Here is a 27,595-nt window from a genome sequence, read left to right as displayed (position 1 = left end):
GCAGAGCTGGACTGTCCTCACACCAGCTGCTCTGTGGGCTGAACAGACCGAGCACCAGTGGATTTTACACTACTGATGGTCAGTTCACTGCAGAACAAGGAACGGAGGTTACAGTTTTTGCTTACTGTGTGACCACAAAATCCAAAGAAAATTCAATTAGAAAATTTAAATGTAATAAAATAAACAAAGTCTACTGTAAACACTTCACAGTTATGCTCACAAGAGCTACAAATCTACATACGGGAATCAAAAGATCCTTTGCTCTAAGCTGTCCACAGAACCCTGGTATGTCCAGAGCTGTATTTGAATTAAGGATCACCAGGAATCCCTTACTCTCTCTTACACAGCTGATCCACTTGACACCTTGCAGCAATTCTACTAGAGAGGAAGGGTATAAAAAAAAAATCCCTAAACAAAACAAAAACCCAAACCCAAGCCACACTTATTACACTGAAACAAAGCCAAACCCCCTGTTTGTTATACTGGAATTAATGTCAGGAAAGAGCAGAGGAATATAAATCCCTACCAAATCCCCATTTTCTCAGAAAGACAAGTAAACCATTCTAACTGTACTTCCCGCCCCTTAAATGGGGAAGGGAATTTAATAAAAAGCATATTTGCACTGAAGTTAAATGCAGTAGTATTTAAGAAGTGCTTTGAAATGCATTACAATATATAGGGGAGGCCAGATCGTTACTGAGACTGTCAGGTGAAAGTTCCCTGCCTCAATACAGAACTGTTCTGAATCATCCTGATCACGGATTTGGAACCTCTGGCTGGCTAACAAGTGCCTCTATAAGAAATGACACAGGCTGTGGATACCGAAGAAGGAACAAGTACATCTGGCCACTAGACGTCCCTGTTCCTCCTCTGAAACGCAGCTGTGAGCGTTCACTCTTCTCACTGCACATAATGGAGCTATAAAAAGGAAGACGTAAGGAAGTGGTACTTTCCCCAGATATAGCACATTCTTAATATTCTATTCATGAATGAAATAAATGTCGGAATTCTCCCCAGATGCAAGTGGCAACTGAGACTGAGAACGCCTGCGTCTGCATTACCTGCCCTGCAGACTCCCAAAGGGATTGGCCACGGAGCAATTCTACTGTGTGGCCAGAGCACCCTAGGAAGGGGGCTCACCGCCCAAGCATATACCACTCTACAGTTACACTGGATCCTAATTTGAGTCTTGTTATTGCCTTGGTTCAGATACTTTCCAGACACAGACACCCCGTGTTTTATAAGATCAGGCTCAATGCTTTGACTCCTTTCTGTTGCTTAAAAGCAACTGAGTGTTGGATGACTGGAAAAAAAAAAAGCACATTAGTTATCTCCCTCCCCCACGCACACACACCAAGATTTGTCTTTGGTATATAACAAAAATAAACCTCCCACCAGAGACCTTGGAAATCTTGAACCTTTTTTCCCTCCAGGAGGATTTATTACTTTCCAATGAGCGGCTGTTCATGTGCTTCTCCTTCTTGTTCCTATTCATAGGATCAGATCCTGACTAGCATGCACAACCTCAAAAGAAAAGAAAGACTGAATACAAACTGTTTAAAAAAAATAGCCCATTAAAAGTGTAAGCTAACTAGGGGTTGACACTGTAACCTATCATACCAGTAGCAGCCTTCAAGAGCCTTACCTTATAGGCAACACTGTTTGAAGAGTCCACAATGATGAAGAGGGGCTTTCTGGTGAAAGGGTAGAGATCTCCAGGGTGAAGACTGAAAAGAGAAAGGGACGCTTCACAGAGCGCTGGAACTGCTGCAGAGCTGTGACAGCGCACACGTGTCCCAGACACCCAGCTGCCCACGGCCAGACCAAAAGCAAGCACATTCCTCGCACCCCCATCCTCAGATTCATCCTCAGAGAAAAACTGCCAAACTAATTCTGTATTCTCTATAATATGGGCTATTGGACTTCTCATTAGCTTTTTCCCAACAAGAGATGTTTATGTTCTTGAGAAGTCATCCACCGTTAATTTGAAGTTTTCCAGTAATAAAGAATTCACGTTAAGTCATCATTTAGAGTTGCATATTCATTTATAATTGTTCACCTTCAAGCCAATCTGCATTATGATGTCCTGCACGAAAGAGTCTGAATTCAAGAGGCTTTGATGCATTTTTCTCTATTAAAGACAAATTCTTTTGAATTTGCAGTTGTCACACACGTGAGACTCACCAGTGCATCTCCTTGTAAGATTGGTTTCGCTTGTGGATAGCATCCCCATTTATAATGTCCCGGTTGCTATTTGTCAGGACACCACCAAAATCATAGGGACCTACACATGGCAAAAAGAAAGCTAAAATTAGCAGAGGGAATTCACCTCTGTTCAGGATTTAATGATTATATGAAAGGGAGGAAGAAACTACAAATCCCAGAAAAGTGAGTGAATCTGAACTAGTGAAGTTGTAAGGAGAGGATGGAGGAATGCGGAGACTTCACTAACTACATATCCAATTTTATGCATTTTTAGGAGTTTCAGGATCTATCAAATAGAAGCAAGCAATCCAACTTCCTAACTTCTAATTTATTTATTTGCTATTTATCCACAAACAAAATACAAAAGATCCAAATATTGGCTCCTGTTACACTACATAGCAAAAAGATTAAAACCCATTACACATTTCATACAGGAAAATCAATACCTTTGTAAAATTACTATATGAGTTAGCATATTCTAGATTCAGAATTTGGTCAAAAAATAAGGCTAAATCAATCAAAACGCCTGTGGCCTCTCAGAATAGATACAACACTGTCATCTGCAGTTATAACACTGCAGGGGGGAGAGACAGAGCTCAGAGAATGAATATGCGCTCGATACTCTTAGAAAGGACAAAACAGTTTTAAGCAGATTTCAAATCTGCAGTAAAGGTTTATTTTTTTTTAAGATTTCACATACAGAATTCACAATTTTTAAATGCACACAGCCTGGACACGTGTTCCTAAGGTAAGCTAAAGAAATACTCTGCAAAGTTTGCACAATCGAGCTACCCACCCAACTGTCTGATGGACAGCAAAGATTAAAGTAATGGCTATAAAAAAAAAGCAAATCCCCTACAAAAAAATGCATTAATGATACCAGGGAATATTTCTGCCATTGATGTGCGGATGAAATGTCACTAACGTTAGTAAAATAAAGTATTAGGATTTCCTCATTCTGTTACACATTTGCAGAGTTGGTTGACCCGTATTTGGCCACCAAATGCAATTTTTTCAGGTTTGGATACATAAGACACCTTTCCAGTTTAAGGGAAGCTTTGGGAACACAAAATTAGGAACAGAACATACATTAATTTAGCACCATTACAAATGTCTTGCGTGATCTGTCAAACACAAATGGTTTACAGGCAATAAACAGGGCAAGTTGCAGCTGCTCTCCCTTTTAATAAGGTAGAAGTTTTCGGTCTGTGCAGACTACACTACCTTATTAAAAGAATGCAGTCGTTATGGGATTCAGTTAATGAGAACTGAAGCCTGACTATGCAGCTCTTCAGCTGACACAGCCTGGATGCCTCTACAGCAAGGTATTAAGCTGAAACAATACACGCAGTGAAGTGGACGTAACACAGGCTTTAAAGAACAGGGGTTAGTTAGAACCTGTCACCAAGTTGCAGCAAAAAGTAAAATGTTAAAAGCATTTAAAAAAAATCACTGCCACAATTCAAAGCTGACAGGGATTTTTTTTTCCTTTAACATTTTGAGTGCTCTACAAATCATGCATTGGGGTGGACAAGGCATGCATCTTATAAAGGAATGCAAGTTCTCAAACAGATGAGGCATGTACAATATTTAGGATGTTAAAAACTTTTTTTTTTTCCTTAAATTATATAAACAGATCTTTTGACTGTGTTTGCTTCAGCCAACCAGTTTTCAGCTTTCAGATTGCAGCTGCATCCAAATATTCTGCTAGGTTGCAAAGAACAGGAGGATGAGGTGAGGGGAATTGTCAAGAATCATGAGAAGGGCTTGAATTGTCAGGCTAACAAGCGTGCAAATAGACCGGTCCCTGCAGACGCTTCAGCCCTTTTACCACCCATCTCCTGACCATTTGTTCTTGTAGTTTTGGAGATTGGAAAGAATCACAAAGTGCCAGTCAGCCGTTTTATTAACTTTGCACTGATGCATCAACTGAGCCACGTGGTCTTCAAAATTGGTGAAGCTTTTAATACTTCGGATGCATCAAAAACTGGATATGCCATTTGAAAAGGTCTCAGGTTAATGCAGACTAATTAAAAGACGCAGAATGAACTATTGTTTGGGGGAAAAAAAGGCTATCTTACTAAGCAGACAGGAGAATAAAATTGACTTGTCCTTTAAAAGGAGTTTTGTGACATCTTTCTTGGTCACTTGTCCTGGAACATAAAGAGAATTCAAGCCCTGTTCATGACAGGGAGCATTCCTTTATTGTACCTTCACTATCCGAACGACCTGATGGAAACACGCCCGTGGCAGACAAGTAAATCAGCAGTACACTGTTTGCAGGCAGCTCCTGAAAGTCAAATAGAGAGAAAAGCGGCAAGGGAAAAAAATGCGTAAGTTTATTTTAATATTCAATCATTATCTTCATAAATATGTGGTCATTTAAGATTGGGCTACTCCTGCCTCTGGCTTCCCTATTCTTCATATGTGTATGTACAGTTCCCTACCACAAACACCCCTTCAAATAGACACAGACAAAAATGGAAACCGATGATACGTTCCTACGTCTTTTCCCCACACAGACCTCTAGGCTGATATTAGAGGTTTAAGCAGCACTAAAAAAGCATCTGCATCCACACAGACTCTCTGACTGCCTAGCCAGACCTGAGGCTTTCCAGGACCCATGCAGACCCGAACTCCCCAACAGTTCAGGAGCCTAAAGGAAGTTCTTTGTTTCCAAATACCCCAGAGTCTGCAACATCTGCCTCTTCCCTGACCCTTCTCAGCTGGACAACAAGCACAACACACCCAGGTCTCCATACAGACCCGTAAAAGAAATCTATTTTCCACCTCTGTAATGAGCTGTTTGCATGAGGAAACAGATGCTTTTAATTTGTGCAAAAGGCTGAGCATACAGGCACCCAAAATTCTTAGTAAGGACGCACTTCCTTCACCTCACCACTTGTTTCTCCCCAGTTGTTTCTTGAAACAAACTGAAACTTGTTTCTTTATAGGATTCATATTCTGGTTTTACTACTAAATCCTAAGTTGCTGACTTCTACAGCCATAATTAAGCACAACGAACCTAACAGCTTTACTAAATTAAGTACAGCAACTGTATTTAAAAAGATCTACAAACGTATGGACTATTTACATGGAAGAGAGCAGTGGTTAATGAAATAAGACAGGCAGATAAAAATACAGCACGTGCAGGAGAGAGGTACAATTCTAATGGGACACAGAACTGCAAAGCTCCCCAGCATATCCACTGCTCAAGAGCCGCGGTCTCCCGACATACTGCCCTGCCTTTGGGTGTCTTTGGCACAACAGGAAGCAGAAGAACAGTCTTAAGATTTTTCTGTTCTCCAGATCTCTTATCTCAAGAAATATTTCCTATATAATATATATGTACAGGAAATAGATAAACTTTATATAAGAAACAATTATTTTTTATATATATATAAGCATATATACATGTAAAAAATATAAATGTCTATATATATATGCATGTGTATCTACACACACACAAATAAAATTACTGGATAAGATTAAACCATATGCAACTATTGCACTGCAGCCCATTACTTATGCTTCCCATAGCATTGCCACGCACCACTCTCGACACCAGACAGCCCGTGCTGAGACCACTTGCACAGGAGCTGCTCAAGCTCTGCTTTGAAGACGGTTGTGTTTTAGCAATGACGTAACAACTGCTGTATAACAGCAGGCTGGGTTTCTGTCTTAAAATGATTTTTTTTTATTTTTCCCTTAACAGCAGTCAACAGATTTGCCTTTATTATACAAATTACACATATCTATAATATTTCCATCCTCTCTGAAGATCATATTGAACATTTTAAGAAGGCAAAAAAGGCTTCATTTTCTTGAAGCATAAAAGATTATCTCAACCACATTTTATTCAGTGTCACATACCATTCTGTTTATTTTTCTATTACAAATAAATTCACCAATTTCACAAACCTTAAATGATGCTGCTAAAAATGTATACAGCTGGCTAAAAGTTGGTTTATAAAGTAGATATTTATGAGGGTTTTCCCGCCTGGCTGGTTTCTCCGTTGACTCCTGTTAAAAAAAGACAAACAAAACAGAACACAAAAAAACAACAATTGTATATTACCAAAGCATTTTCATAAGCCTCTAAATTTGTATTTATTAGAATGTTCATCTTCAACATACTTCCCACACAAACAGGCTACCCCTAGTGCATTTCCTACTGCATGGCAAAGCCAGATGCACAGTGTTTGAACCAGAACTTTATATTATCCCTCATTTAAATTTGTTACCTAAATCTTTCTTACTCTCTAAAGCATCACGCAAGAAAAGAGTGAAGAAAGTCATTTCTCATCTCAATTAAATAAATGAAAATCTACATATTTCCTTTTGCCTCAAGACAGAATATTTTTTATGCTTTCTCTGAAGGGGGTCAACTTTCAGATGACTTAGTGAGCGGATGGACTTATCTGGCTGCATGGCTGCTAGAGTGAAAACAAAGGAAGGGGGGAGCGTATATGGATAAGGACGGGCACGGCATCCCTTCAGAAGTACCCCCGCTAGAGCAATCTAAGCCATTTGTGAAACGATGCCCAAATAGTCATTTCTGCTATTTTTTTCTACTGTTGAAGGTTTGCTAAGGAGAAAAAAAAAGAAGGACGAAAAAAAAAGAGACATTACTAGGATCAAACTCCACAGGTCTGAGCTTCTCTTCTCTAACACCCAGTAAGGGTTAGCCCAGCTTTACTAACCTGCTCTGCACAGTGACAGTACTGAAAGAGTGCACCATTTAAAACAACGCAAACAAACAAAAATACCCAGTTAAGATGTTGCCAGGTTTGTCACTGAAATGGAGCTTACTTGCATTCCAGGTTTGTTCATTTGTGACGCTAAATTCATTGGTTCTCTTTCAAGTGCTTGTAGCATTCGGAACATATCGATTGTCAACTCGCTGAACTTGACCTACAAAAGAGTCAAACAGTTTATTCTGCCGGATACAGATTAAATAGTATTTTTTTGGAATTATCCAGATAAGAGATTCAACTGCGTACCCGACAGACCACTTTCTATCTCTCAGGGACCTGTCAGTGTCATCTTGGAATCTCTAAAGACCCATGAAGGACTTTCAGAAGAGCTCAGAGGACAAAATCTATTTATTACTGGTCTACCAGGCCAGCTGACCCTAGTACAGACCCCTGCTTCACAAATTTCAGACTCCTCTGGGGTCAAGTGCTGAAACTACTATGTACTATGAATTTAGAGAAAATCTGAAAATTATACACAAACTGCAGTTTAGATACAAGTCCCTTGCTTACCTGAAAAAAGAGCTCAGAGAGAAGTCATGAAGTCTGTACAACTTCACTATCATCATCATCTAAGAAACCAAGATGTTGAATGTCTTTTGAAAACCCCTTCCTGTTGCAACTGAAGCTGCAACAAGCTGGAGTACGTCATGTGAAAGTCTACGTCAAGCTTTTTCTAGACATACCCCAGAGGCCTCTCATGCTTGAATGTGAAGAATAATACAGTATATGAAAATCAATTGTATCTACTTAATTGACATGATGAATATAAGCAATAAGAGGTCAGCACCACAGGTCTAATATCTCATTTTTAGCTCTTATTTCTTCTGAGAACCTCTTCTTCTTGCCGTCACTGCAAACATCACAATCAAAATATTTTAATGTTCACCTCTATTGGAATCTCTGTTGTTAAATCAGAAGGGATGGTCACAGGGAGAAGGACTCTGAACTCCAAAAATACAAACCCAAATCCCTGGAATTTCCTTTACCTGGTTGTTGCAGTTCCCAATAATGAGTGCATCTGCAAGAGCAAGCTGTCCCACTATCATTCCCTGCTCTAGCAATGGAGCTCCTGTTTCAGAAAGCCTGTTAGAGGTGATTACAATGGTGTTGTCATCATTTAAAACCATGACAGGGTCTGCCTAAAAAAACCAACCAGAATAAATCAGGAATTCAAGAAAACATACAGATTTGCAGTCAGAGAGAAGTCCAAAGGTCTTGTCACTTACAGTAAACATTTCACAACTGAGGCAGATTTTTAAAAATTAATTTGCCATACATATATTTGTATGCAGGCTACAGAGCAATGCCTTACCACCTGGAAAAGCAACAGCTCTTAGGGACTGCAAGCAAATACATGGTACAAGCACATGAAGGTACAGGAAATAGAAAAGCAAAGTTCCTCAAATGACATGAACTCTGCTTCAGCTTTTCTCTACCTGAGGAACCAAAGGTCATCAACAACCTTACAAATTCACACAAAAAAACTAAACATTCCCACAATACAGAAGAACCCTGCACTATTTTAGTTCACCTTGCCTTCCTACAAATAAATAGCAAAGGAGATGAGCGAACGATAATGCTGCCATCCATTCTGGAAGTATTTAAATAAATACTTGTGTTACATAGTGACATCTTGTACAAAAGGAGGAAAGTAGAACACTGTCTCATTTGACAGAATAAAAAAAAAATGTTTTCCTTTTAACAAACTTTAGAAATCGGTCACATTACAGCTATTGTAAGAGACTATCAGTTAAGTGCCATGCTTACACCGTACTTTCCATTACATACTGCTTATGCATTGCCAGTGTAATAGACCAACGAAGTACGCTTTGAAACACAATCAGAACATCAGCAAATTGGACTGGCTTCCACTAGAGCTGCCAGTCTCTCCAAAATATTGACCATGGTAACTGCTGTGCTTTCAATTCCACCATTTTCTGAACACCAAGAGCAAAAATGATCAGGTGACCACGTGTATCTCAGCTTCGCGCTTCTGTCTTCAAATCATTACGTGACCAGGTCTGACCCTTCAGAGACTTTAACAGCTGTCACTGTTACACTACAGTGAAGACAATTCAATGGTTAAAGCAGACAGGAATGCTGCCCCTGCTTACCACGGAGAGGTGGTGATACAGGAACACTGCAGTGAATAAGTCAGAACATTTGACTTTTAAACTAACAACTAAAAGGGAATGGTATTCTCACCTCAATAAACGCTGCCACTTCCTGAAGAACCAGGTTCCACTCCACTTGATCTTCAGTATTAAAACGATGAGTGTAGTCCTCAATTTCATCTGACAGCTCCTGATATAAAAAGTTCAGAGACAGACATAGTCACTTCTTAAATTGAGAGATTAACAGGCAGGCAGTAACTTTACAATTTGGTTAGCTGTGCTGGCCTTTAAGAATAATGATAAAAAATAAATTACTTGAGAACATATGCAGCATGCTTATGACTAACATGCCAGCCAAAACGCGCTCTTTCACGAGACAGAATGCCAATGTTAGAGTTTTGGCAATGCAAAGTGTCTTCTAAGTAGGTTCAAATGCAAAGAATATCTGGAGTTAAGTACAACTATCCCACTCACATACTGCTATGTCACTGGTTATTACCATAAGCTATAGATACCAAGGACTCAAATTTCAGCTTACAAGTAACTTTAAATACATTGAGAAAGTGAATGGTACGGGGTTTTTAGCTGCTACTAAGCTAAGCTAGCAGTTCAAGTCAGCTCAGACACAGACAGCAATGCAGCCTACACAAAACTGTCAATCCCAGGAGCTGCTCGCAGCAAGGTTGTTGGAGGGTCTGGGAAGCATATGCTGGCAGGAGCAGCAGGCGCTTCCTTTGCTGCAGTTAAAGGGTCCCTCCCTGTCTAGGCTGCAGATAGTGGAATATTTTTACTTGGTGTTCAAACAATGCTATCAGATTATTTGAGTTTAAAGTGTCATTATTAAATGTCTGATTCACAGAGGACATTCACTATGTTGGATGTCACATATAGTAGAAAAGCAATGATGAACATTGGCCTGTACTCTATTTGTTGTACCTAACGACTTGTTTTTACGGGCATTCAGCGCTTTACTCCCACAGCAGAGCCATATGCAGATCCAGCCTCTCCAACTTCATAATATTAGCAAGGCTTAATTTGGATGGGTCTCTGGAAGGTGCAGGATGTGTTCTAGACACGGGACAGAGTAATAGCAGTTTGGAAGGGAAGAGAAATAAGCTCAACATCAAGCTAGGAGACACTGGCTTTCCAAGCACCAGTGTGTCATGAAGACTTGCTGGGGGAAGTTCCACTGATGTCTTAAATCCACTACAGGAATAAAGATGTACTCAGAGTTAGCAGATTATCGCCACATTTTCAGATGAATAACATGCATCTTACAATTTATTCCTAAGTATATAAATTTATAAAGTTTTTCTCTAGCCAAATGTTGCCACCATACTGAATCTTTCCATAGCTCTAGCCATATTAGTCCTTCCTCCTGTGGCATCCAACAATACAATCAATTAAATGAGGGGAGGAGAAAAAAAAAAAAAAGAAAGAAAAGCTATGCCACAGCAGCAGCTAACATCACAGATCTAATAAGTGGTACTTCAACTGAAATAGACTATATTATGGATTCCTTAATTAGGAGAAAAGCCCTGAATAACTAGCAACCTCCCACCCCTTCGCACCTTTATCCTCATTTTAACATACCTTTACAAGATCCTTTACAACATCCATTTTGTTGAGCAAGAGACAAACCACTATAAACCTTGCATAGTAACGCAGCTTCTTCACCACTAATTCAGGCCTAAACACAACAACAAAAACACCACAGCCAAATTGGAGATTAAAATAGAACATAGGGAGGTAACAGGGGTAAGGGAGAGGAGGAGTTTAAGACCAGAGCAAGGCTGAACTCTCCGCACATTAAGAGTTCTAACTGAACTCTCATGGAGATCAATAGCTACCTGGCTGCTTAGAGGTTTATTTAAAATTGAGTACAGGGACATAAAATATACATCAAGAAAGCCACAGCCTCCCCCTTCCCCGCTGTCTCCTTATGTGGGAACAGGCACGGGAGCCAGATATAACTGCTGGCTCTTCAAGCCTTTTGAGAGCTCATGGGCACTATCTGACCCCACTGCATCGCACGAGAATCACAGCGGGCTCAGAGCTCACCCGCTCGCGACAACTTAGAGATCTGCAAGTCAGCATAGCCCATAATTACTCATCCAGTTCGAAAATCTTCCGGCAGCATCTAGAAACATGCTTGGTCAATCCTACCTTGTTGGAAACAGCTCAAGCACTCAGACTGAAATTGGGAGATTTTTAGCAGAGAAGATAATAGGATCAACAGATACCGGAACAGAGCAGGGAAACTTTCATTTTTTGTGGCACACAGGTGTATTTAGACATCAGCAAGACTAGAGATGTGCAATTAGTTTAAGTCCAGACATCCTTGAACGCTTGTCAGGAAACTCCCTAACCATCTGCATTTATCTTGATGATGACTTCAGATGAGTTCTTCTTTACTTCAATGGGGGAAGCCAGGTTTACTGGCTAGAATGAGAGATCAGGATCCAGAACTGAGTTCTCTACCTATTCTTATTTATATCTGTCTATGCTCTTGGCAGGCAGCACATTTTCTGCACTGCCACCACACAGCCCTGCTTTGTGTCCCTTTCTCAGTATAGTGTCTTAAAAGGAAGACGTTATGCCTCCTGAAGCTCTTGGACCATGTACCAGGCAGTTACAGAGGGCTGTTGTACTGCAGTACTGATGTTCCCCTGAAAAGCCTGATTAGACTCAAATAGGTTCCTCTTCTTCAGCCCAGCTGACCTACCTTCCAGCCACAGCATTCTAGGTCCCAGCACTGATGCTGCTCAGGACTCAAAATGACAAAAATTTGGGGCTAACAGCTTTCTAGCCAGGCCCAGATAATAGAATATTCCTCCAGTCCTACAGCAAACCTCTTACTGAGGTTTTTAATCATGGCAGTAGCATTATAAGAAACTTCCTTCAACGATGCTAATTTTATCCCAGTTACGCTCCTACAGTTTATAGTTATTTGCTGCTTTCATACACCATTCAAGTCTTAAAAACAAAGGCGTTCATTCAGACATACCTGTCTTCTTTGTTGACTTGTGAGTAGTACGACCTCTGCCTAATTGCTGAATAGAAGGAGAAAGCTTCATTGAGATAGCTGGTTTCTGAAGTGCGCAAACTGCAGAGGAAGAATCAGATTAGCTCAGTGCTTCAGATGGAAATCCATGCCAAACCCTCCCTTCCTGCCCCCTCAACCATCTTGTGCATCAATGGCAAAACTCCCTCCTCAAGTAATATTGCATGAAAGCCAGACTCTCATTCTTTGTGCCTGCTGGGAAGACAGATTTCAGAGCTTGGATTCCATTTCAGATAACAACCAAATCTGCCCATCTTGTACCCACACGTACAGGTGACAGGTTAATTCAAAGTTTAAAGGAACATTAAGCTTCCAAACATGTAAATCACACTTTTGCACAAGAGTCAAATGCAGCACGTGTGGAAGACTTAGAGATGCTTTTGAGGCAGGAGGTCAGTCCTTAGGCAGTACCAATGTGACGAGCAATGTGGGATGGGGCTCACAGGTGCCCTTCTCTGCAGCACCCCCATGCAGTCCCAAGGGCCTTCTCATTCAGAGACAGGCATCATGAATCGACTGATACATTGATTTCTCCTGACTGAGTATCCAGATGTTTGGCATGGAGCTGCCACTAACACCGATTCCACTACTGAATCCTTTTCTGTGCTTACTTACTAATAATGGTAATAGAGCTGCCCAATCTTGGAAGCAATTTCCCCAATTTGCCACCGCTTCAACCCATACCGATTGTCCAATACTTGTCTATTTCGCAAGAGAGAAAAGAAAGATTAAAAGGCATTCCAGAATTTCTCAGAACATCACACCAGACAAGACAAAGAGCCATTGTAGGGCCAAATTCAGCTTTCATTCCTGGTGTGGCATTCCCAGTAGCAGTCCCTCACAGAGCCAAGGGCACCGCATACACACACCAGAACAAGGACCATTTATCTTGCATAAACTTGCAAGAGCTAGACGTAAGTATGTTGCAAGAAACACACACACCTAAAGGTCACAACTTCCCAGGAGAACACTCAGGCTATGCAGCCAAGGTAAGGTGTGAAAGATTGGAGCCCACGCTGCAGCAAGACGCTTCACACCATTCCAGATGGGTTCTGCACTGCAGAAGCCATCATCCCAGCTTCTCCTTGGGAATATATCACAGCAACGTGCATTCAAATACAGCAAAAGGTTTTGGTAAAAAAGTCACACTGAAAATTCTGCAACATTTTAATTCATTAGAGTGTGAGCGCTAGAGGAAGTGACTATTCCCTCCCTTCATGCTTGAATAACACAGTGAAATCTCAATCTTAACTGGGGCCCCTAGGCATACCAGAGATTAAAGTTGCACTTAAATCCACAGAACACGTCTGCCTACAGCATCCCCTTACCGATGTTGCTGTTGAAACTTCCAGAGTTTGGTGTAAACGTCAAATGTTCGCCCAAAATAGGATTGCCACTGCTTTTGCCCATACTGAGGTAAATCCCTGCAACAGAGAAGTGACAAATGCAGAGTTACAGAGCAGATTCCAGTCCGTCCAGCGTGACAGCAGCGTATTTGTGCTAGTGTCAGAATAGACTTCAAATGCTTTATAACTCTGCCTGCACCCAGAACCACAAGAACCATGATTCCTGTAGTTTCCCAAAACCTGCTGTTGCTGGAATCCGCAAGGAAGTCCTCTCTAGCTTGTAGGAAGTACATGTATCAAGATCTGACCTTAGTATCCATAAAAACATGCCACAGGCCAGACAGCATATTCATTTAACGCCTACAAGAAAAGACTGCATATGCATATGTATGAGAAAGAAGCGTGTATTGGGGGGAGGAAGAAATTCTTCAGTGCTGTCTCCTAATTATTGCTTCCTACTTCCAGATGAATTCTCTAGTCACTTTCCAAATGCAAAAGGATTAAAGTTATCAGTGTTAACAAAGGTCCCATGCATTTTGGAAATCTTCTGAGTGATTGCCTACATTTAATCATGGTGTGGGGACACAGAGAGCCAGCATCTCAAACTGCCTGAGCTCTGCAGGTTCCACGCACAAAATGACGACGCTGTAACATCAAACTGACGGTGTGCAGCTTAACCATAATTTTTTGAAGTAAAACTTTTCCTACTAAGACAATAACTTGGCGTTTCAAATGCAAGAACTGTAATTCAACCACTTATTCAAAGAACAGCAGAATTATTCTAGTTATTTTGGTGTCTATTGCCAGCCAATATCCACGATCCCTAATGCCCTACCCGAGAGCGCTTGTCCAGCTGCGGACTGTCCGTCCGCCTGCACAGACCCCTTATGAAAGCTTTACTCTCCTTCCCCAAAAGATTCAACAAGATGGGTCCTGTCCAACAGCTTCTACCAGTTATACAGGTAGACATTCACTTACAAGTTACAAAGCATATGGTATATTTACAATGTATTTATATGCTATTTATTACGAACATACGACACACTGTACACATGAGCCTGTTCTCTCCAGATGTGCCTGGGATTCTGGAATGGTTGCTCTAACAGGCAGAGGAGCAGCAGATGGAAGCAGGGCTCTCCATGAGCGAGTTCACGAGTCAAGTGATTGGATATGTGCAAAAACATTGGTATTTACGGACAAATACAGTCTAAAGGGCAAAAAGAAATCCATGCTCTCTAACCCCTGTAAACATGCCTTTATCAAGGCTCCTCAATATTAACAGGTTCCCAACAGCACGAGATGAACAGGCCTGCAAATAATCACTCCAAACAGGAAATGATCATGTTTCTACACACATTTTTCAACAGGTGATTGAAAACATCTTACTATCTTGCTAAAAGATAAGTAATTTTATGGTTATATGCACAGAGAAATAAATTGGACTCTTAAATATCATAGTAAAAAGAAACCCTACCCAAGAGCAAGCAGAATAATCTAATGGAAATTACTTCATTTAGACTCATCTAGACTGATAATATTTCTTCCTACTCATTAAGGAAATAATCTTTTTTAAATGGATGAGGCTGTTCACTGTGTTTCAGAAACAGACCCTGTAACATCATAGATAAATCAGCTGTCCAAATGTCACCAGGTCAAGCGAGCCCAGGGATGCTCACCGCTGACATTCACTGGCTCCAGTTACATCACCGCCACAATTCCTCCCCCTCCAACTCATAGTTAGTGATGTGTCAGAACCTCAGACCTTCTGGTTTTTCATATCAGTCTCCAGTGCAATAAGGTGAGTTAGTCAATCCAGTTCAGATCCGCTTTCACACCTCCAGCCCATTTCCATGCTGTGATATATTTCCCTCCACCTCCGCGCCATAACTATGGTGCAGTCCTAAGGATCTCAGCTTTAAAGGGTTGTGCTCTTTTTCCTAACAGAAGGCCATCACCTGGGAGTTATGTGAATCTTGGACCAAATGTGACAGAGAAGACTGAAACCCCTCAGTCTCACCGAACACACGTTGCTCACAAATCTGCACTACAGCTGATTCAAAGGAGATATACAGCTCTGCAAGTGGAAGTGGAACAGCTTTTTCAAGACAGCATAATCTCTCCTTTCATTCAAGGATGATTTCTTCAGGGAATGCTCTCTCAAATCACTGTGCTGGTTAACATACCATCCAACACTCAGTCTTCTGCAGAACGGCACAGAAAAGCAGCATTTTCCACTTCCAAGGCTGGGAGGTCGAGCCTAAGGGAAACCCCACCTTTTGGAAGCCATGCCGTGTCCTCCGGAGGAGTACGACAGGCAAAGCAGCACACTACGATTTCCAGAGCCACGTACCGGCATATTTTTACTAACTGTAATTGCTTTAACAGCACCCTAGGTAGAAAAGGAAATTAATATTCCTTTGCTCATCAGCCAACTGTACTTCCCACACAGCTTGAAGGGACCGAGCTTAGTTGCTACATGTAAAATGAATCCGTTATCAGCTATGACTCTTACCAGCCTGGAAAACCATTCCAGTACTTGCTGCTGCTATTCTATGAAGATGCCAAGGAATCTGGGCAGGATTTTACAAGAAAAAAAAAAAATCCTCTCAAACTTGCAATTGGCTGCTCAACATCTTGGAACGTACTTTGGTGCAGTGAAGGGTACACAGGAGTATAAACATGTGCTTCAGGGCACCAACATCTTCATCCAAACATAGGTTGATACAAATGCGTGCAAATATTAAGCATTTGCTGCAACGACTGATTCCCCACTTTCTATTGTTGTAAGAGATGTAAACATTTTAGCTAAACAAAAGAAGTTAAGAAACTGTCCAAACACATGCCTAAGATGTTGCAAGCTTTGATATAGCAAGAGGTAGTGTTAAATTTAATTAGCACATTCACAAGTTTCAATGTTAAAAAAAATAGTGAATACAAATATAAAACAACACTAAAATGGATCGTTTAAAAAAGATAATAAAAATCCAAGTTCAATGACACAAACTTAAAGAATGACTGCATTAGCAGGTTGACTCAAAGAACCCTACTAGTAGTAAAGTGGGTTTTCTAGGCCAAGTTGCTTAGGACATTTGAGCAAAGGTCTAACATAAGGAACCAAGAAAACATACCCTTCTTCTCTCAAACACTGAGAGGCAGATATGTGCACCAATTAAGAAATAAGCAGGTAACTATTTGCTGATCATCCTTATGCATACATCCCTCATCAGAAAGCTCATACACTCTTTATACCTCACCTGCATCTTCCCTTGCGCACCCCCGGCACCCCCTCGATTCTGTACCTTCCTCTGTACAAGCCCAAGCATTCTCGTAAAACCTAGTTCAACTCGCTGTGCTGCATTACTTTTGAATATACAATAATTAGTAGCATTTTAAAAAGCCTCTATTAGCGCAGTGCACACGTGCCCGGCCATTGTTGTCCACTGTCACTGCTGGGTGTCCACATGGATATTCTTCAAGCAGCGTGCTCGCCTAATTGCAGCTGGCATAGCTGCACAATGCCATGAGATTCCTCGGCTCCCCAGGGAACAGGAAAGATCTCCATGGAAACAGACAGTAGCACTTGTTCTTTTGATAGTATTCTGACATGGCTGTAATAAAACTTCATTTATGACAACACATTACTGTGGTTTCACCACAGATTTTTGCAGACAGGAGCTGCCATTGCTGCCATCCATTTACTGTTTTGTGTTCTGAACATCATGCACGTTGCTCCGCACGTATTAAGAAATTTTGCTGTGAGAAAATGGATGCATAAGCAAAAGAGGACATTTAGTGCAGTTTTTTTAAATCAGAGCAGAGGATCTGCATTATTTAGTGAGAAATAGCCCAAAAGAATACTAAAGACTCAGTTGATTGCAGAGTGGGTTATTAACACGGCTCCTCCCACTGAAGGAGACAGGGAATACACGATGCAGAAGCAATTACACACCCAACTTGAGAGCCAAAGACCTACGTTATAGGAAGAGATTTTGCTACTTCCAGATCTACAGAAGGATACTAGAGCAATATGGAGAGAAAAAGGTAAGAGCCTCCTCCTCCTGCGGGGGTCCCTGGCTGGAGACACTGGGCACAGAGCAGGCAGCGGCAGGGCTACTCACACGTGCTGCTACGCATCACCATCAGCGTTACTGGAGGGAGGAAGAGCCAGCAGGAAGGAATCCAGATGCAGAGGAGGGAATGGAAATGCTTTGACGTAGGACAGCTCTATCCAGACAAGGAAGACAGTTACGCACTTCCTTACAATAGCCTCCAGCAACAAGTGGAAACCATTTCCAATTTCTTGGCTTTTAAAACATTCCAAACTGGTCATGAAGACAGAAACTCAGATGTTCTAAAAGGATGGGTTCCTCACACTGGGCACAGAAGACTGGTTCCCTTGCCACATTAGAGTGGCTGGTGGATAAATTCCATAAACGGCCCAGAATTTTATGCAATGCTTGCTGTATAATCTCAACAAAGACCAGCATTACTTATGTGCTCATAATTCATTTTCTGCCAGCAGTTCATTTCAGCCATGCTGTTGGCAGAAGCCAGATAATACTGGCTGCAAACCAATTAAAGGTGCTAAGGTTTGTTTGGCTAGCACCACGTGGAACCTGCCACACGGGGACAACTTCCAGAGACATAAAGATGCTGAGAAAGTCCTAGGGACTCAGCAGTATGCTTCAAAAAGGAAGGTTACAATAACTGTAAGTTTAACATTCAGAGCTTTAAATACATTCACAGTTTTGACAGGTGATAAAAAAGACAATTTCCTTTTATGTTCATAGGCCTGTAGTAATTAACAGGCTCCTGTTTCCAGAGCCCAACCAGCAGTGGGATAATCGCTTTGTGGCGTAGCTTCCCATCACCTCTAATAACCTGCAGACAGCAAGCACACCAGTAACCCTCAGGTAACTTGCCTCACAGTACAATCGGTGCGAGAAGCCAGTCCCTTCCCAGTACCAGATAGGGTACAGCCTGCAGCGTTGCCTGATGCTAACAGGGTCCTGCTGTTTCTAAATCAGCAGCAAAACTAAGAGGTTAAACTTGCATCTTACTATCAGTCTACAAAGTAAATGATTAAACACCATCACCTCTTTCCACGAAAGAATAGCAGTCGTGATTCCTGCAGCCTGCACAACGAGCAACAAGACCTTATTATCTGGGAAAGTATGATATATGTGGAAAGTATTTCATTTATTAAAGTTTCGAGCTTCTCTGTGATACTGAACACATTTAAGCACTTTTTAACATTAAAAAGAAAACAATAACTGGTGACAGTACACCATGAAATTCTGCTTCCTAACACACTCCCGGTTTCCAGCCTCTTTCCAAGAAAACAGAAAGTGGGACTGGGGAAAGGAGAGAAGAGAGCAATTGGAACATACTTCATTCAGTTGTTTCTAACTTATAGCTGGGGGTGTTCAAAAAAGGAGTACAGACAGTAGAAAGACAACCTCCCCTCTAAGTTATTCTAGCTAGCATGGCCGCAAAAGGATGGTATCGCTGGTAATATGAGCATGAAGTATACTTTGGAGCAGCAACCTTGGCAGATCATCGTATGTTTTCCTCAAATGCTGTATTTGGCATCTGTATTGGGAAGAGAGGAAGGAAATGCTACTGAAACAAAGACGTGGCAGGCTGAGCCCTTGCATTTTTGGCAGCAGCGACAGCTAAGCAGCTGCCAACACAGCTATAGGCTCAGTTCCCTGTAGCTGAAGTGCCCAGAGGAGGTTTCAGGAAGGAAATCACTGCTCTCCTCTCCTTCCCCCATCACTTCTTTTCCATGAAACATGGTAGGCAGAAGAGAATGACAAAAAACACAGCAGCAAACGCAATCATCATCTTCAAAACAGAAGAAGGCAGGCATGCATCAAATGCATTTATTATACTAGAGGGAAAAGTAAGCAGTTGGACTAAGAATTAGGATATTGCCAAGGTGAACTACCCAGAAGAGAACAAGTACTAACAGAGGAGATGCCTCAACATTATAACGCCACTTTATCCAGTCATTGTGCCCAAAGGAATCACAGGCCTTATAGGTGAAATGGTGGTCAAGTTCAGTGCAAGAAGCAGCCATGTTAATTGTGTTAAGTTACAGTACGGACAGAGGCAGGCTCCTGTTCCGGTATGGTTTTATTTTCACACAGCAGAGCTGGCTGCTGAAGCTCATCTCTCTATTTTTATTGCCCAAATTTCATCCAAAGGTATTTTCCATTTTCTTTTTACCTAGCTGGATAAGAAGGTTCCTTTTTGGCAAAGTACCATGGGTGGACATGGAAACTACATCTCTCATCTGGAAATCTGATACAAACTCACTCCTTCCACGCCCAGAGGAAAAGACGGAACAGCTGTAAGTACTCTGCCATCTCTGTGCTCTGAACTGGAGCATCACGCACCCAGACATGAACTGTATTAATTTGTACTCTTCAGTGACTTAGGCAAAACTTCAAGCAAGCTGTGTCAGAAAGCCAATGTAATGGCCTATATGGTCCTGGAAATCCTGGTGTCAAGATCTCAGTCCTTTTGCTTTAGGCTCGTTTCATGGGGTGCTGAACACAATCACCAGGAACTCTTCCTCTCTACTGTCCATTTACCATTCAGATTTTGGAGCACAAATTGTTTCGGATTGGGTAATCAACTTCTAAAGCACATGAAAGGATTATCAATAGTGGAGGGCAGGGGGGGTAAGGAGTTAAAAACATCTTTGCTAACCATCTGTGTTTGAATAACAGCAAGCTATATGGGCCCAAACATACAGTATTACTCAGAGACCAGTAAGAGGCTGAACTGCCAACAAGATACCAGCTAAAACCCATGCTGCTTAAGAGACTCTACAGCAAAGCTTAGAAATAAAACAGCTCTTGAATACGTAATCTTTAACTCAGTATATATTGACATAAACAGGATGCCTGTATCACTGTCCAAACATGAACTATTTTCCTTGAACTCCCCTTACTCTTATTCCCCTCTTTATTGGTGCTGACGAAACAGCTGGGCTTTCTAGATGTTATTGCAGATGTTTGGAGATAAATGCAGATTTGGCCTTTCTCCACAGTTCAGATTACACATTTGTTTCACCCAACACATACAGGCTATGGTTTGGATGTTTCTGTTTATCACTTCCTAAATTTCTTCCCAAAAAAATACTCCCTCCCCCCATTTCCTCCTACCTAGGCCAAACCTTCTTATTCCTTTTTTTTTTTTTGGAACAGAGACTGTGGGGTTTTGGACATGCTGCTGACTGTATACAGCCACACCTACTCCTTAATTGTGTACTGCATACACAGCATTTCAGTATGAATTCTATCAATTTCACAGAATTTCCAACTTCTAGCTTACTCTTAACTGACACGACAGACGTTCAGCTCACCTTTCTCACATTTCCTTCCCTACTTGCTCAGAAGAAATGTGTGCACCTCTACTACAGACAAGCTTACATACATGGTCCAATGCTATCCGTACATAGGTGCACACTGCTCTCTCCTAAACAAACTCAAACGTGTTTCAGTTTGAAATGTTCATTGTATAACTGACTTCGGCATCACTCACACTAAAGTGTATGTTCCAATGCTTTTCTGAAGGAATACTGTCAAAAATGCACTAACCTTAAGCCATTGAATAGCTGTTTAGATTTATCCAATAAGTAGCAAAAGTCTGTCACTGTTTTCCTCTCTGCTTGAGGAATATCATCTTCAGCTCCTCCTGATGACATGATTTCTTTTAGGGCAAACTCAGTCCTATGAAGAAGAAAATAGCCGTATTACTCAAAAATTGAGGGCTATTATGAACTCATCCAGATTAGATGCATGTACAGTTCCATGGGGATGGTAACAAAGAGCATGCAATTCTCCCACAGGTTACTCTTCTCAGGACTCATTAAAAATAACAGCTGAGAATCAAAGCATGGGACTAATTATTGCACAATGCACCAGTTAACAGAGCAAAATTAAAAATAAAAGTGGTACAAAAGTAATAAAATAAAGTAAGTGAGGACTGTATTCACAAACACAAAACTGCCAACAAAAGGACTGTAAAACAAACAGTACTTGGGTTTCACACTTGGACAAAGAAATCCTCTCTAAATTTGCCTTTCTGCAGAGGTGTTTATCCTGCAGCTGTATTTAGAGAGACTAGCCTCAGTTCTGTTTACATTTCATTTTTTTCTGTAACTGTTGAAAACTGAAGCCACTAGTTGCTATTGCTAAAACATAGCAATTTTAGATAGAATGCTAAAAAATACCCTGCTTCCTCTCTACTTCCTCATGACTGTTCAATTCTGTGGCTTGCACTGCCCACAATTACACCTGCAGATCTATTTTTACTGTTCATATGAGCAAAATGTCATATTGTACAGTAATCACCAGAACAAAAAGACCGAGGATATAACATAGATAACCCTAGTATTGAGTCAGTAAGGGAATATAAAAGCCTATAAAGGCAGAGGAGCTTTTAAAATCTTACTTGAAACGTACAGATAAAAAATTATCCTTTTGATCGTCCAAAGGTGAGCTACAGATTTCTCAGCAGCAGCAACAACACATGCTGCTCTGGAAATGGCTGCCAGGTCTTTTGCTCTCTGTGCTCTCTAAGAATTTTAGTGCAAGATAAACACACCTCTAACTGGGCAAATGCAGAGCTTTTACTTCCAGCAACTTCTCTACCGGTTCTGGTAAGCACTTGTGTTAAGCAACAAGTTTCCATTTGTGCAGAAGCTCTGTTTGGACGCTATTTGCATAAATAATTACCTACAAGTCCCAATTCAAGCCAGGAAATGGCAAAGCTAACTCCTTATGGTCATTGGAAAGTACCCTGAAGTATCTGTCATCAATTGTCATGAAAAGCCTTCATAACAACCAAATGGACTTTAGAAATACTTCCCCGAACAAACACTTCATGCCTAGCAAATGCAGAAGAAATTGGCAGTTCCCCCAGCTTTGGGTATAAGTTAGTGGGCATATCCTGCCAACCAAGCAGTTTCACGACTTCCCAATTTAAAGAAGATGCAGCACACGTTCATGTGTCTTTTACACACCCACGAGACAGTGCACTAGAGCACTATGCAAGGACATGGGGTGCCCTGCACAAACCGCTTGTTGAAGAGTTCCAGAAAAAGGTAGGAAGTATCCATTTATTGCCAGGTAACCACAAATGGTAACCTGCCAGACAGCAGAAGAGAGTTCAAAACATACCACCCAGATGTGGAAAGCTGTTGGCACAAGCCTATCAAGCAGGACATGAGTACTGTGAAGCACAAGCCTGTGTTTCAAGTCTCTAAACATGTACATTTCACACAGCATGAAACATACAACACTGAGTACTTAAAGCACCAACATATGATATCGAAGTGAACAGTGAGAGCTAAAAAACAGACGTCAGAAGCAGCCAGGAGGTGATTCAGGATTTCAGGCAGAGGGACAATACCCCGGGTCCTGTGTGCTCCGCAGCAGGGGTGACCTAAATCCTGCGGCACGGCCCCTGGGTTCTGCCACACTCCACTGCGGGGACCAGGCGCTCTAGGGCAGCGTCAGATACATTTGCAAAAATTGAGGAGCTTGCTTAAATTGCAAAGTATGTTTCATACAGTCTGCATATCATTCCTTTCATTTAATGGTAAAAGTCAATTTTTTTTATGCTACCCTTAAATTATACTACCCAGCTACCCCAACCGCTGCTAACACTGCCCAGCTGAACATGTGTCAGCCCTGGCGCAGGCAAGTAGAACCCGCGGCAGCTCTCACCTTGAGGGAGCCTGCTAGACCCACCATGAAGAGGTCATTTATGCAATCAATAAAAGACATGCTAGAAAATTCACTGCCTGCCGATCTGAAAGGTATCAGAAGGCAGGAAAAATACTTGTTGCAGAGCAAGGAGAAACTGATTTTTTTTTCAGGTGATAGACAATGAAAGTGAATTTTGGAAGCCTACTCCAAGGCCAGCCAGTTCCTAAATACTTAGCGCAATGCTAGTTTGTGGAAAGACTGTTGAAAAATGTTAACAGTTGCACTGCATATTATTACCCCTACATTTTATATGATTTAAGCAGATGATGACCATCACAAACACAGGGTGTCAGTGTTGTAGGAAGGTTATCATTGTAAAGGATTGTTATCAAACATGACCAAAACAGTGGTTTAAAACAGAGATGTACTTACATCATTAAGGTACTGCGGCTCAAACTTTTTGTGTGTGTGTGATGGCAAAATATTTGCAGACCTTCTGCTAAAACATCTAAGTTTGTTCATTATTTTAATTTCCATTAAAACAAATGCTCAGCAATAGGATGATGATACAAAAAGACTAAAATACAGATAATCGTAGTAAACCAAAAAAACTCATTATGATAGTTGCTGCCATGAAAACATCCCTACCATTCAGCATTCCAAATATGCCTTCTACCTGCTTCCAATCTGGATTGCCATATGTATTTCATATGACATAAAAGACAGACTTGCATGTTAGAGCCAGAATAAAACACTCAATGCATACTTTCATCAGCATGCTTTGAATTACACATTTAATGCTTATTCTAAAAAGGGCTTTAAGCAGAACTCTCTATGACAAACTCGAAAAACTCTGCCCTGCATCATCATCTGTAAAAACCTATCCGCGAGCTTTTCAGCCATGCTTAGCCTAGCTTCGTTGTTTGTCAAGCATTTTGATAGTATTCCTCTTGCTAAACCTTAAGCACCTAAACAGTAAGACAGACGCAAAAATTCATCTCATCATCTACTGATGCTTGACGAGGGTGACCAGAAAACACTTGATCTAAGACATCAGAATGAACAGAGAAGACTCTGAGTGCTTATGAAAAGCTATTTCATTAGTACACAAACAGCTAAATCACAGTTAAAAGTAGAATGAAATGAAACCTTAGTTATCCACGCAATTACAAAACTATCTCTGCTCTTAATGACCTGAAGATGTACGGACAATTGCCTGTGGGACAGAAGACACAGCAGACGGAACACCTCTGGGATGACGGAATGAATGTGCTCCAAATAATCAAGTTTGGACAGTGACAATGGATGAGATCAAGTTTCACTCTCTTGCAGGATAATTAAAGGCACATTCTGGCTCTCTCACATATTGCATTCAGAAAACAGCAGTATTTCTAAATTATCCAGTGTATTTACACATGTACAGGGTATAGTGGAAAGTCCTATAGAAAATCCTTAAGGGTTACACTGCAAAAGTCAGCATGAGTCCTGCTCAGAATGGATTGGTTTCTTGCTCACTACATGTCAAATTTATCCCCCTGATAATTATAAAACAACACCAAACACAAAATACATTATAAAAATATTCAGACTAAATCCTATTATGGGCAAAAAGAGTCTTCCCTCTAGAAAAAAAAAAATCAGGAAAATAAATAAGGAGTTCAACCAAGAAAGAAAGAAAAGCAGTGAAAAATTAAGCAGAGTAGTAACAAGCATGACAATTTCCCTCTGTGAGATATCTTTAGAAAAGCTGCCAGAAGGTAATTCTTCTGCAGATCTCAAATTCAAACAAGCATTTTGGTTACAGACATGAGCGGGCGCTGCTGCAATTTAAACCCTGGTTTCACTCAGCCACAGCACATGCCTGAATGTGAAGGAAAGATGGGAACGGAAGATGGAAAGAAAAAGGACAACAGGAGCCGTTAAATGATAGGTGAAGCTGGCTTTTCCAGCTGACAGAAGGAAAATAAAATTAGTTATCTCATGCACTGTTTTTGGTTTATCATGCTCTGGAGGGGGTGGTATTTGGTGCTGTACAAAGAAAGAACCACTATCACGAGCGGCTCGGGAAAGGAGGAGGTCTCCCCTGCACTACAGACTGCGTTGTAATGCAGCAGCATTACAGACAGGAGAAAGAATTATTATTAGAAACAGCAAGTGGGCACAGCAAAGGGAGGAATATAGCTACTGACATCGCCCTTTCCTCAGGGACTGCTCAGCTCCAAGTGAAAAATATAAATAAAATGCAACCAGCAGTACATCCACAATGTGGAGACCTCTCCTTCTCTTTAATACTAGAAGGAGCCCACAGATCTATGCTCCTCTTCTGCAGACAGACAGTTCTCCCAGTTTTGACAGCCCAGCTGTACCAGAAATATCACCTACTTAATATTTCGTGCTTTTTGCTTTCTTTCATGCAAAATAAACTGTTGGGCTGTTTTGAGTGACTTTTTTTTTTCTTTTTTTTCTTAAGGAGCACACATAAAAAAAATGATCCCCAGAGTCTGCAAAAGGAGACGCTGAAACATTGGTTTAAAAGACTGGTAAAATAAGTCAGAAAATGGTGACTTCCAGCAGACCTTATTATTCTCTCAAAGATTTTGCCAACTCCTCAGGCCATACAAGGCAGAAAAATTGTGCTAGCCAAGCGCTGCACTTGGCGTGACGGGTTCTTTCCAACGCACCCTCAGATCACACAATTCCAGGTTTCCTTGGTACAATACAGGAATAGATTTTACAAATTCATCCTGTTGCAGCACGCAGGACAGAGGGGCATCCCAGAGAATGGCAGGACTATGCAAAGCAGTTGGAACTGAAAGGCAGCAGGACAAAGGGTATGGGAACAGATGAAAGTTTCACGATGCTGGCCAGTATTTTTAAAGTTATGTGTCACTTACATCACACACGTTTCCACTTCCCTGTGGTTTGCCGTCTTTTGGCTAAGGTTTTCCAGGCTCAGCTGGAAGGGAAAAAGAGCGCTGAAGTCAATGGCATGCAGTCCCTGCTGGCCCTGTGCTCAGTAGGACTCAGGCCTGTAAAGCAAGGCACGCTTTGTGAATGGTGGAAGAATACTCTGGTTCGAGGAAATCAAGCTGACAATGGAAGTCAAGCATAGATATGTGAAATAATTGTACCACGTGCACACCTTCTCAGCCAGATTTATTACTTAGCCAGGATCACTACAACCTGCCATTCAGTTGCCTGGTAGAAGGTGGTTGTAACTTCCCACTGTACACTGACAAGGGAACAAAACCTCACTGCACAGAAAACGAGGTGGTACCGTAACTGTCTGGCATACTGTACAGGCGGCAGTTAGGAACGTACGAACTGTCGAGTAAGGACAGGTAGAATCAGGGGCAGTCTCCCAGAGCTGCATAGCAGGGTTGGCTGGATGCGGAACCTTGACCTCCTGACAGAGCATTTGTACATACAACTCTACTGTCTTTAAGCCATCACTGCGGCTTGGTTGTGGAATCCTCAGGGTCTCCTGCCTTCCAGTCAAGCCGGACAGCCTCCTCATGTGAGTATTCAGAGGATAAAAGCTGTGAGTACCTAGTAGCAGAGCTTTATCTACTTCACCTAAATGGTCAATTGAAAGAACAACCCCCTTCTCACTACAGCATCAGCATTAGACTTAAAACTCTCATGTTGTACGACTAGATGCAAACAATCTCATTACAAAGACTTTAGCAGCACATTTGTTCTGTCTGGTATTTTACCCAGGAAATCAGAGTCCATACTACTGAATACAAGGAGCGTGGAGTAAGGATACTTCACATACATGATATACAACCTGTCTTTCTTACTTCAAAACTAGAAGAATTTAGTCTTAAATCTTTAGACATTTATACTTTAAACTATCACATTCACAAAAAATCATATGATTTTCTAAGTATGAGCACAAGCGTATCTTCCAGAAGCAACTCTTCCAAAAATCAGAACACGTCACTTGTGTCATTTAACAGGTGACTTTATGCACTTTACAATACTGATCTCCATGGTGTTCCAGCCTTCCAAAGATAAAGTTTGGATGTTAAACGCTCTCACTATGCCCAAGAACAAATTTATTACAATGCAGAGAACTGATCAATGTGACCCAGTGAAGTTTCTCGGCTAAAATTAGAACGAGAATCGGTATTTTATTTCAGGCTCCAGTCGTTTTCATTACTGAGCCTTCAGTTCCGTCCCTTAAATAACCCATACGCAACCTTCTGAACAGGACAGCAGCTACAAATCTAACAGGACACTCCAGGATGGTTAATGTTGGGGATGAGGATTGGAGGGAGAGGAAGAGCACTCTCTTTTTTGGAAGAAATGCTCTTGTTTTTTAAACCCACCCAGCTGCAGACAGCAAACTGCAAACCAAGCAGTGAGCTAGGGGGGGTCG

At 41.3% G+C, this 27,595-nt stretch overlaps 1 protein-coding gene across 11 annotated transcripts in view; it reads right to left on the bottom strand.

Moving 5' to 3' along the window:
* SCAI (suppressor of cancer cell invasion) overlaps positions 1-27,595 on the bottom strand; it is a 44,882-nt gene that overhangs the window by 8,847 nt on the left and 8,440 nt on the right. For 6 of the 11 annotated variants that reach the window (XM_054220363.1, XM_054220364.1, XM_054220367.1 and 3 more), the window contains 12 exons: positions 21,097-21,228; positions 13,469-13,564; positions 12,756-12,842; positions 12,084-12,182; positions 10,670-10,766; positions 9,168-9,266; positions 7,949-8,101; positions 7,018-7,119; positions 6,127-6,228; positions 4,417-4,495; positions 2,185-2,284; positions 1,646-1,727 (listed from right to left, as the gene is read on the bottom strand). In XM_054220363.1, the coding sequence (XP_054076338.1) occupies positions 1,646-1,727; positions 2,185-2,284; positions 4,417-4,495; positions 6,127-6,228; positions 7,018-7,119; positions 7,949-8,101; positions 9,168-9,266; positions 10,670-10,766; positions 12,084-12,182; positions 12,756-12,842; positions 13,469-13,564; positions 21,097-21,203 (1,203 nt within the window). In that variant the 5' untranslated portion in view covers positions 21,204-21,228. Of the gene's footprint in view, positions 1-1,645; positions 1,728-2,184; positions 2,285-4,416; positions 4,496-6,126; positions 6,229-7,017; positions 7,120-7,948; positions 8,102-9,167; positions 9,267-10,669; positions 10,767-12,083; positions 12,183-12,755; positions 12,843-13,468; positions 13,565-21,096; positions 21,229-26,105; positions 26,168-27,595 lie in introns of all 11 variants that reach the window. The other 5 variants (XM_054220359.1, XM_054220358.1, XM_054220362.1 and 2 more) reach the window with 4 other exon arrangements.

This window comes from Rissa tridactyla, chromosome 14 (genome assembly GCF_028500815.1).
Source record: "Rissa tridactyla isolate bRisTri1 chromosome 14, bRisTri1.patW.cur.20221130, whole genome shotgun sequence".
Classification (NCBI taxonomy): domain Eukaryota; kingdom Metazoa; phylum Chordata; class Aves; order Charadriiformes; family Laridae; genus Rissa; species Rissa tridactyla.
This window is presented reverse-complemented; position numbering and strand designations above follow the sequence as displayed.